Source organism: Calliphora vicina, chromosome 1, assembly GCF_958450345.1.
Source record: "Calliphora vicina chromosome 1, idCalVici1.1, whole genome shotgun sequence".
Lineage (NCBI taxonomy): Eukaryota > Metazoa > Arthropoda > Insecta > Diptera > Calliphoridae > Calliphora > Calliphora vicina.
In genome coordinates this window covers 10,433,284-10,445,284 of record NC_088780.1, presented here as the reverse complement: position 1 = coordinate 10,445,284, position 12,001 = coordinate 10,433,284, and the positions used below count along the sequence as shown (strand labels likewise).

At 33.6% G+C, this 12,001-nt stretch overlaps 2 protein-coding genes across 2 annotated transcripts in view; one reads left to right on the top strand and one right to left on the bottom strand.

Annotated features, from left to right (window-relative positions):
• The first annotated feature begins 892 nt into the window (after positions 1-892).
• The window catches only part of Ino80 (chromatin-remodeling ATPase INO80), a 139,542-nt gene continuing 128,433 nt past the window's right edge, over positions 893-12,001 (top strand). The window contains exons 1-5 of the mRNA XM_065498961.1: positions 893-1,172; positions 1,273-1,543; positions 3,846-4,039; positions 4,106-5,273; positions 5,342-6,380. Of these exons, the coding sequence (XP_065355033.1) occupies positions 1,282-1,543; positions 3,846-4,039; positions 4,106-5,273; positions 5,342-6,380 (2,663 nt within the window). The 5' untranslated portion in view covers positions 893-1,172; positions 1,273-1,281. The remainder of the gene's footprint in view (positions 1,173-1,272; positions 1,544-3,845; positions 4,040-4,105; positions 5,274-5,341; positions 6,381-12,001) is intronic.
• LOC135948814 (myeloid differentiation primary response protein MyD88-like) lies at positions 8,205-9,590 on the bottom strand. The gene has a single exon (XM_065498266.1). It carries the CDS (start codon positions 9,588-9,590, stop codon positions 8,205-8,207), a length of 1,386 nt encoding a protein of 461 aa, XP_065354338.1.

Genomic DNA, 12,001 nt, shown 5'->3' with positions numbered 1-12,001 from the left:
CTTGACAACAAATGTCATTTATTGGTATGATAAATATTTGTCAAGTATAGACAGGGGGTAAAGAATTTTTGCCAACAAATATCAAATATTCGGTTTTTAAATTTGTATACTTTTTGACCCAGTATTGATTATTTAGCAATTCTGTTTTGAAAATACATATAAAAAATGTTCATTTAATGTATTTTCTATAAATACAAATCTAAAATATTCATCTAGCACATATCTTTGTAACCACAATTGATAGTGGTAAATTAAAAAATTTTTAGGAAGACTTTATTTTTGAAGCTTGCAAAGAACTTTGAAAAATTAGAAAAAACGCCCAAAAAAACAAATAAGTTTTCAATTAATACTGTTTACCTAATATTAAACACATGCTGAAAATATGTAGAAGTCTATTGTGTAAATTTCGAAAACTATTTATGTAAACATTCTTAATAATTTTTCTAAAAAAAGAGATTGGTTTAGTACCACAAATCAGACATACATTTATTAAACCTGTTTGCAATGTAACCTATAAAATTTTTTTTTTAAGTTTTACACGTCCTTATCGCGTTCATGCTTAAATTGTCGCATTGTAATACAAATTCATGTTTCTTATATGTTTTTAAAGATTACACAACAGAATTTAAGTATTTATGAGCTATTTACTAAATCACTGATTATTTTGAGTAGCTATATAATATTTTTCCATATAGTTTATCATTTAATAAAAATGTACACCATTTCACTACTCATTATTATTCCTGCAGATTTCTCCCCGTGTAAAACATCCAATGTGTAAAAACGCTTTTCAAATACAACCCTGTCACTGTTATCATCAGCTGTTCTCTTTAATTCTTTCATTCTCTTGACTTTATTGTTTTGTTTGTTTTGTCAACATGCTGTCAGCAATAGCACCACAAAAGACAATAACAATAAAACAAGCACAAGCAACAAACGATTGACTGGCTACAACAAGAAGAAACGAATTAAATTAGAAACAAAAAAATTTATAAATGGAAACCTAAAGATAACACAAATTAAACAGATGAAAAAATGTGGTCGCACAAAAAGCAAATCAAATAAATATTGTGCATTTCGCTGAAACGACCGTAAAAAACAAAGAGAAATTATATAAAAACTCAGTTTATTGAAGAAGTAAAATTGAATATTTTGGCAATAAGAAGATAAAAGTGAGTTTGTTTATTAATTTAAATAAAATTTTAGGTAAAAGGTGTGTTTTATTGTTAATTAATAGAGACAGTTTAATAATGTGATATTACTTAATTATAGTTTGCAATTATGAATGGTATAATTGAGCAACAAAATGGTGCAGGCAGTTCTCAACAAATGGCCGAACCTTTGCATTTGCAACGTCTGGAGGCTGCTTTGGATATGCGTCCATTCATGAGCTATGCCCGTGAGGTGATGTCTAAACCCTTGACCAGTCCCGATGAGACGGAGGCCGAAGACTCACAGGGTGATGAGTCAGATGATGAAGGAGTGGAAAAATTGCCGGGAGAGATTAAAAAGAAGAAAACTAAAAAATTGGGTACAAAACAAGGTGAGTTGTTTGGTTATTGTAATGAAGGGAGTAAGGGGAGTAGTACTTGGTAGCAAATTAAACAGAAATTAAGGTGTTTCATTGTATTTTTTAAATATTATTTTAATTGGTTTCTTAGTAATCAGATATTTTTAGAATTAGTTTTTTGTTATGGTGGTTTGTTTGAAATCTAATAAGAAATTATAAATTTGAAGGTCATATTTGAGTTTAGGGTTTAATTGGAATTCTTTTTGTCAAATGCTTTATTACTTTGGAAAATACTTTATTAAAGTAAATTAACTTTAAGATTTATTTTGTTAGGACAAGATCCTTAATTTTTGCATTAACCTCAATTTTTAGTACCAAAAGTTTAGAACAAATAGTTAGTATTTATCATCACTTCAAAATTTTTTATGAAACGTTTGGAATTTTCTTAATTTCAGATTAAACTTTTGCAATTTCAATTGGAATTTTTCTATTTTAGTACTAATTTACTGAACGGTTAAATTATTAGTACTAACGTACGAAATCTTTAGTACAAAGTTTTTTATACAGTGGTTGACGAAACAATGGAAACTTTTCCAAATATTTCAAATATTTGGGTGCCTCGATAGACTATCCAGGGGTTGCGGGTTCGATTCCTGTCAGTGACTCTAGGTGTTTCTGCAGACAAGCAAAACGCTTCGCAGTTTGTGTTCGTTTTTTAAAAAAAAATTAAAATTAGTGGCCTAAAATCTGAAATAATTTTTTAAAAAATTTTAACATTTTTGTGGCATTTTATTTGTATACTTTTATTAACTTAATTTAACAATAAACAAAGGACATAATTAATTAAATTCTAAAAATGAGAAACCAAAATTAAAAGATTTCTTTATTACGGCATTGACAAAACAATAGAAACTTAGGTATTATTTTAACAAATATGGTCTAAACTTTGCAATAACTCAATATTATCCCTTATTTTTTATAACTGCTACACATCGACGATGCATTGAACCAATTAAAGAGTCAATGGTCTCCTTTGAAATATTTTGCCATTCCCTTATAACCGCCTCCAATAAATCTTCCTTCCTGGTGTAATTTTGAGTCCTTATTTTACGATCTACAATTTCCCATAGATTTTCAATGGGATTTAGATCTGGCGATTGGGCAGGCCACTTCAAAACACATACCTCGTTGGATTGTAACCACTCGGTTACAACCCTAGAAGTGTGTTTCGGGTCGTTTGTCATGTTGGAATCTCCAAACTAGGGGCATATTTTCCTCAGCGTATGGATACATAACATCGTTTAATATGGTTCTGTATCCTATACCTGTCATGGCCGTCCCTTTGGTCGACTTACAAATATTCTCCCATCACTGCCTCTTAAATTGTATTTGGATTCGTTGGAAAAGAGGACAGTATTCCATTTCTGTATCGACCTGTTTAAATGATCCCTGACAAATTGTAGACGAGCAGAACGATACTTTTTAGAAATGAGTGGTTTTTTCACAGGACGATAGCAACCAAGACCAGCCTCATTTGCCCTGCGACTAACTGTTCGGGTACTTATTTCTAATTTTAGGCTATTAACAACCTCTCGAGGAGTTATTTTTGGGAATTTCTTGAACTCTCTCGCTATTAAATTATCTTGTCTTGGAGTAGTCTTACGAGGTCTTCCACCTAAATGTTGAGTTTTTACAGAACCGGTCTCACGAAATTTCTTTATAATTTTTTAAACTGCTGATTTATTTATTGAATATTTGTCACAGATACTTTTTTGATTAAAACCAGCTTTAAAATCGTTAATTATTTTATTTTTTAAGTCTTCACAAATCTTAACTTTAGCCATTTTCGTTAACTTTGAAAAAAAAACAATTATGCGAAAAACTTAGAAAAAGATATTGTGAAAAATTACCAGAATTTAAAAATAAATAAAATAACAGCTTTTTACATCGTTCTTTTAAATATTATTTTCGTTTTACACTTCTTTCTTGCAGAAGTTTAAAAGTTTCCACTGTTTTGTCAGTGAAATAGTGAATATTTTTAATTTTGTTCCCTTTTTTCAGAATATAATTAATTATGTTGTTTGTTTTTCAGTTAATTTATATAAATAAAAATATACAAGTAAAAAACTAAAAAAAAAATTTTATTTTAAAAAAATATTTTAAATTTTGGGCTACATATGGAATATTTGGAAAAATTTCCATTGTTTTGTCAACCACTGTATAACACTTTAGTACTAAAATTTATTAAAGTTTAAAATTTTTATGATAACGTACAAATTTCGAAATTTCGCCCTAATCCCATTAACACATTTTTTTATTTTCCCTTCCCCTATAGAGCGCCAGTCAGTTAAAGCTCAACTTTATAACTTCAATGATCTAACAGCCGATCGCGAATGGTTGTATGACGTGCTGCTAAGTGATACCGATACAGAGACAGACATTAGCGATGAAGATGACTACATTAAGGAAATGCTAAAAACACACATGAAACAGCAAAAGTTAAGGGAAAATTTTTACAAAAAACCTACAGTAAGACTTAAACATAATTAACGCCAAATCTTGACTTTAACAATCCTTTCTTAACTCTTCCCCCAGAATACTCAATACGCCTATTATGGTGCTGGTCTACTCTCGAACCATGACATGTTTCCCGAACATCAACAATCTATTGTGGGTGTACGCAAACGCAAGAGACGCACAAAGAAGGAAAAACCTTTGAAATTAACCAAACTACCAAAGCTACCTAAACCTACCAAGATACGAAGACCTCGTAAATTGAAGCAGAAACCTTTAGAAGATCAACAACCGAAAGAAATACATCCCGAAGATCTTAAACATTATAACTATGCTGATAGCACTGCTGTTAATGATGATGACGAAGATATTGATATACAATCTGAGGGAGAAACCTCTATGGCTATGGATTCCTCAAGAGATCCATCCGGCCTGTCTGCTCTCACAAACTCTTCGGGTAGGGGACGCCGGCGTAGAAGTCAACAGGGTATTGTTAGAACGCCAGAAGTTATGGCCGCTCGTAGAAAACGTGTCTGGCAGTTAATGGCTAAAAAAGAGTTGGGCAGATGTCAACGCGCCAAAATGAACAATCACAAGGAGGTAGTACAAAATTGCAAACGTGTGGCCACCATGTGTATGAAGGTGGTCCGCCAGAGAGCCATGCATTCGCAAAAGGTCATGAAAGAAACTATGTGGCGTGCCAAACGTCTGACCAGAGAAATGTTGTCCTATTGGAAACGCTATGAACGCGTGGAGCGTGACACACGTCGCCGAATGGAAAAGGAAGCCGAGGAGCAGCGTAAAATGGATGTGGAAATCATTGAGGCCAAACGACAACAGAGGAAACTTAATTTCCTTATAACACAAACTGAGCTGTATGCTCATTTTATGTCTAAGAAACTGGGCCGAGGTACTGAAGCTGAACAGCTGCGTATTCTCAACCAATTGGATGAGGAAGTTAATCCCCGCTTGGCCGCCTATGATGATTACGATGCCGAACAAATGAAACATTTGGCTCAACAACATGCCGAAGAGGCTTTTTCAAATGATCGTCGTAAAACCAAACAGTTTGATGTGGCAGCGGGAGTGGAAAGGAATTTGGGTCATGCTAAGGTTAAGAAAGAAGAAGGTGAAATTGATTTTATTAAGGAGGAAGACAAGCCGGAATCTTTATTGCCCGAAAAAACTCAAGCAGATTTACCACAGCCTAGCATTTTTAAGGGGACTTTGAAGGCATATCAGATTAAGGGTAATTTTTACTTCAACAATTTCTTAAATAAACTTAAATGTAACTAATATATTAAATTTTGTTTAAAGGTATGACCTGGCTGGCCAATCTCTACGATCAGGGCATTAGCGGCATCCTGGCCGATGAAATGGGTCTGGGTAAAACTGTGCAATCGATAGCCTTCCTTTGTCATATAGCTGAGAAATATGGTGTTTGGGGTCCTTTTCTGGTCATCTCTCCCGCCTCTACACTCCACAATTGGCAACAGGAAATGGCTAGATTTGCACCGGATTTCAACATAGTACCCTACTGGGGTTCACCAAATGAAAGGAAAATTTTACGACAATTTTGGGAACAAAAAGATTTGCACACCAAGGATGCCAGTTTTCATGTAGTCATTACCTCCTACCAACTAATAGTGTCCGATTACAAATATTTCAATCGCATTAAATGGCAATACATGGTATTGGATGAGGCCCAAGCTATAAAAAGTGCCACTTCTATGCGTTGGAAGTTGCTGTTGGGCTTTAACTGTCGCAATCGTCTGCTGCTCAGTGGCACACCCATACAAAACAGTATGGCTGAATTATGGGCTCTATTGCATTTTATTATGCCGACTTTGTTTGATTCTCATGATGAGTTCAATGAATGGTTTTCCAAGGATATTGAATCACATGCTGAAAATAAGACAGGCATAGATGCGAAACAAATCTCAAGGCTGCACATGATTTTAAAGCCTTTCATGTTGAGACGCATTAAAAAGGATGTGGAGAATGAGCTGTCGGATAAAATTGAAATTATGGTTTATTGTCCGCTGACCATACGACAGAAATTGCTGTATATGGCTTTGAAACAGAAAATACACATTGAGGATTTGCTGAATTTGACAAGAGGTGGTGGTTCATCATCTACTGATGGTCATCATGTGGATCGTAATTTCACTTCGAATCTTATGAATCTCGTTATGCAATTTCGTAAGGTGTGCAATCATCCGGAATTGTTTGAGCGTCGCGATGCTAAAAGTCCATTTGTCATGAAGTGCGAGGAGTATGTTATGCCTCGTTTGGTGTTTGAGGATGGTTTGTTGCACAGGGCGCTGCCGAGCAAGAGGCATTTATTATATAATCGGTAAGTGGGAAGGAATAAGACATTTATTAATATAAATATCTGAAGGTATCGGGAATTATTCCAATGAATAGGTATTCCATTCATATGTTCTATTTCAGTTCTAGTTCGGTTCTAGTTCAGTTCTAGTTAAGTTCTAGTTCAGTTCAGTTCTAGTTCAGTTCTAGTTCAGTTCTAGTTCAGTTCTAGTTCAGTTCTAGTTCAGTTCTAGTTCAGTTCTAGTTCAGTTCTAGTTCAGTTCTAGTTCAGTTCTAGTTCAGTTCTAGTTCAGTTCTAGTTCAGTTCTAGTTCAGTTCTAGTTCAGTTCTAGTTCAGTTCTAGTTCAGTTCTAGTTCAGTTCTAGTTCAGTTCTAGTTCAGTTCTAGTTCAGTTCTAGTTCAGTTCTAGTTCAGTTCTAGTTCAGTTCTAGTTCAGTTCTAGTTCAGTTCTAGTTCAGTTCTAGTTCAGTTCTAGTTCAGTTCTAGTTCAGTTCTAGTTCAGTTCTAGTTCAGTTCTAGTTCAGTTCTAGTTCAGTTCTAGTTCAGTTCTAGTTCAGTTCTAGTTCAGTTCTAGTTCAGTTCTAGTTCAGTTCTAGTTCAGTTCTAGTTCAGTTCTAGTTCAGTTCTAGTTCAGTTCTAGTTCAGTTCTAGTTCAGTTCTAGTTCAGTTCTAGTTCAGTTCTAGTTCAGTTCTAGTTCAGTTCTAGTTCAGTTCTAGTTCAGTTCTAGTTCAGTTCTAGTTCAGTTCTAGTTCAGTTCTAGTTCAGTTCTAGTTCAGTTCTAGTTCAGTTCTAGTTCAGTTCTAGTTCAGTTCTAGTTCAGTTCTAGTTCAGTTCTAGTTCAGTTCTAGTTCAGTTCTAGTTCTAGTTCAGTTCTAGTTCAGTTCTAGTTCAGTTCTAGTTCAGTTCTAGTTCAGTTCTAGTTCAGTTCTAGTTCAGTTCTAGTTCAGTTCTAGTTCAGTTCTAGTTCAGTTCTAGTTCAGTTCTAGTTCAGTTCTAGTTCAGTTCTAGTTCAGTTCTAGTTCAGTTCTAGTTCAGTTCTAGTTCAGTTCTAGTTCAGTTCTAGTTCAGTTCTAGTTCAGTTCTAGTTCAGTTCTAGTTCAGTTCTAGTTCAGGTTCTAGTTCAGGTTCTAGTTCAGGTTCTAGTTCAGGTTCTAGTTCAGGTTCTAGTTCAGGTTCTAGTTCAGGTTCTAGTTCAGGTTCTAGTTCAAGTTCTAGTTCAGGTTCTAGTTCAGGTTCTAGTTCAGGTTCTAGTTCAGGTTCTAGTTCAGGTTCTAGTTCAGGTTCTAGTTCAGGTTCTAGTTCAGGTTCTAGTTCAGGTTCTAGTTCAGGTTCTAGTTCAGGTTCTAGTTCAGGTTCTAGTTCAGGTTCTAGTTCAGGTTCTAGTTCAGGTTCTAGTTCAGGTTCTAGTTCAGGTTCTAGTTCAGGTTCTAGTTCAGGTTCTAGTTCAGGTTCTAGTTCAGGTTCTAGTTCAGGTTCTAGTTCAGGTTCTAGTTCAGGTTCTAATTCAGGTTCTAGTTCAGGTTCTAGTTCAGGTTCTAGTTCAGGTTCTAGTTCAGGTTCTAGTTCAGGTTCTAGTTCAGGTTCTAGTTTAGTTTCTAGTTCAGGTTCTAGTTCAAGTTCTAGTTCAGTTCAGTTCTTGTTCAGGTTCTAGTTCAGGTTCTAGTTCAGGTTCTAGTTCAGGTTCTAGTTCAGGTTGTAGTTCAGGTTCTAGTTCAGGTTCTAGTTCAGGTTCTAGTTCAGGTTTTAGTTCAGGTTCTAACTCAGCATTCAAGACACTGGAGCAAATGATATGAATTTTATTAACTAACAAATAAAATGCCACTATTTTTCTTTTTAAATCCAAGTTTATTAACGACAACAAAATATTTTTCTTAAAATTCCTCTAGACTCACTACTGCTACCACTACTTGACACTTTAGAAACTCTCTCAAATTCATTTAAAGTCTTTAGAGAGGATTCTCTCAACTTAACACGATTTGGTTTTACTGTAGATTTCCTTTTTCTAACACCCTTTTTATTGCTTAAAGACGAATTTCTAGTAGCAGGAGCGCCTTCTAAATTGTCATGAAAATTTTGAGCTTCTATGGCCAAATTTCTAGGCTGAGTTCTATTACCGCTAACAATACTCCTTTGAAAGGTGGCTGAAAATGTGGCCACTCCTTCGTTTAACTGCAACAGGCGCATAGAATCGGCCAACTTGGACCAATACAAATCAGTACGATTGGCATTGTAACGCATGCGCGAGAACATGGCCAAATTGGCGGGCACCTCCACTTGATCCTCATACAGTAGCGGTATAACTTTACGTATCTCCTGCTTTATTTGCAAAGCCTGGGCATAGTTGACAAAGAAACGATTTTCGGGACTTTTAGTGAATTCTTTAGTTAAAATTACAATTAAAAATTTACAACGTTCTCGTATTAATTCCATTAGAGCGATGTGCTCAAAAGGTATGCCAAATAGAAGATCATCTTTTAGACAAAATTTAAAATTGTATATGGGATTATTTTGTAGTTTCTGCAAAATCTCTATGGCATAATCATAGTCCACATCGGCGTATAACAGGAAAGCATCATAGGCTAACAAAGGCAGGCCTCGTTGGTAGCGCTGAACATCGTTGCTGGTTAGAACTTTAGTTTCTGATTCATAAGTAAAACCGTCACTTGCTGTTTGAACAGTTAAAGAGGAAGAGTTTGTTGTGTCAGGAAGTTGTACAACTTTATTTGAACAGTTATCTTCGGATGCTGTGGTAGAAAGTTCTGTTTCATTAGTTTGCAATTGTTGAGAAATTGCAGGGGTAACTTGTTGCTCGGTTGATTGTTGATGATTGCGAAAATCTTGCATAAAATTCTCTTCCATATCTTCTATCACATGCCAACGATCAATGAGACCCAGAAATGTCAACAAATTACCAAATGTTGCTGTAGCCGGTTTATTTTCACACCATAATTGTATGACTTTGTGCAATGGATCATTGCTGTTAATATTATTTGCCTCACATAAACTTCTTTGCTCCGTTAAGGTAGCCAAACCACGCCAATCACGCTCATAACCATTATCCGAATGTATTATCTTCAAATTATTCAATAAATTTGACAGCTTTTTCAAAGTTTCTTTGCTCAAAGCTGTTAAGGGAGCCTCTTTAAATGCGGGATTTGCAAATTCCTTGCAGATATGTTGTGTATATTCTAAGATATCTCTAGTGGTTGAGTTTACAGTTGTTGAGTGAACCATTTTTCTTTGATATCAATTAGATTTTTCTAATTAATTGTAAAAATTATTTATTTATTGTTTACTAATTAACTAATTGTTAACAAATGATTTGTTTTCATTCGTTTTATTTGATTTTATTTGAGAATTGTTTTTTTATTCAAATATGCACTTGTTGAATTAATATATAAATAATAAAATTGGAGCAATTGTTGTTGATTCAACAGCAATCATGACAATCAAACACAAACTGTTTAGAAAAGAGAGCTTTTCATAAATTGCAAGGTCTGTATTTCAGGTTCAACAGTTCATTTAAATTTGTATTTAGTTTGAGTGAGGAAATGAATGAGTTAATGTTGATTATCAGTGTTTGTTTGAATAAATACACATTTTTCTTAATCTTATATATATTCTGTTACTGTACCCTACACAACCATAGTGGGGATGGTATATTAGGTTAGTGCTGATGTTTGTAACCTGCAAAAATATTGTCCCAACACCCACCTTAAAATATACCAATCTGCTGAGGATCACATTCTGAAGTGATCGATGAAGTGTCCGTCCATGTAAACCTTATAGTCGACTGTACCGAATCTTAAATACCCTTTACATTAGTATAGTTTTAAAAGAAAAATAAAATTTATTCATTAAAGTTTTGGAGTTTGGATGAACAGAGCACGATTGACGGTACATTTTTCATTAGATTTTGTTCTAATGTCGCGTTTGTTATCAGTACTCTGCGATCGTTCAAATCATGGCTGGAAATTTTAATTTAAATCTAAATTTACTAGCTTTAATTAAAAAAAATCACTAAATATTTTATTTTAATTTTCAAGGTGTGTCACGTTCGTGTTTCTCTTTTCAAAAACAATTGATTTTATTGTTTAATATGTATATTTAGTTGGATAAAGTAAAGCAATAAGGCTGTACTAGAGAAAAAATTAAAGAGATTTACTAAATTAAAGAATATTGGGATAAAACATCTGGGAAGATGTCTTCAAGATCTGTCGAAATTTCAAAAACGAATAACAGGTTTTCAAAAGCAAAAAACATTGGAGCGACAGAAATAAAAATTAGAAAAATGAAAAAAGGTTTAAGACTTATTGGGAAAAACATTAGAAGGCGGAAAATACATTACCAGACAGCCAAGTTAAGGAGTTTAAGTTATTGAAGCCTATATAAATAATATTTCGGACCAATAAATAAAAAATAAACAATAAATACAAAGCTTTTAATGCAGTTAATTGAACTAATCCTTATTTCAAATGTGAAGTGAAAATATGTCGCGTTATAAATCATACTAGTTCAGTTCTAGTTCAGGTTCTAGTTCAGGTTCTAGTTCAGGTTCTAGTTCAGATTCTAGTTCAGGTTCTAGTTCAGGTTCTAGTTCAGGTTCTAGTTCAGGTTCTAGTTCAGGTTCTAATTCAGGTTATAGTTCAGGTTCTAGTTCAGGTTGCAGTTCAGGTTCTAATTCAATTTCTAGTTCAGGTTCTAGTTCAGTTTCTAGTTCAGGTTCTAGTTCAGCTTCTAGTTCAGGTTCTAGTTCAGGATCTAGTTCAGGTTGCAGTTCAGGTTCTAGTTCAGGTTCTAGTTCAGGTTCTAGTTCAGCTTCTAGTTCAGGTTCTAGATCAGGATCTAGTTCAGGTTGCAGTTCAGGTTCTAGTTCTAGTTGAGGTTCTAGTTCTTGATTTGAATTTTATTAACTAAAAAATAAAACACGACCATTTTAGTTTTTAAATTCAAGTTTATTAACGACAACAAAATATTTTTCTCAAAATTCCTCTAGTTTTTAATGCAGTTAATTGAACTAATCCTTATTTCAAATGTGAAGTGAAAATATGTCGCGTTCTAAATCATACTAAAGGTATTTCAACATGACAACTATCAACAGAAAGCCAATAATAATAAATTGCTTTGAAAAATTAAGTTTTTCTAGATGGAAACGAAAATATTTATATTTTTTGTCGCGTTCTTGATTGTATGTTTATTGCTAACATATGAGAAAGGGGAAAACCTATCGTTTTATCTTAGACTAGTGTAGAAAATACTATCGAAAAATGAAATCAATAACAAATTTTTGTAAAATTTTCTTTATTTTTTTTCAATGTCACGTTCTTGATCGTAAAAATGATTGTATGTCATTTAAGGTTTTCGCTTTAAAAACCGATTTTTGGTTGATCACAAAATAATTTAATTTGTCCATTTCAATGGTCATTAACAAAGTTATAGAGAATTATAGATTTTCAATAAAAAAAAATTAATTTTTGAAAGGAAATATGGGTGATCACAAAATAAGGTATTTCTGATATTGAAACATTTATTAACAAACAAATATTGAAAGGCTGTCTTTAAAAATTAATCGATTAATTAAGATTACTATTTACAATGTTATAAAGGATTTAACGTTGTCACTTAAATGATTGATTTTTGAAGGG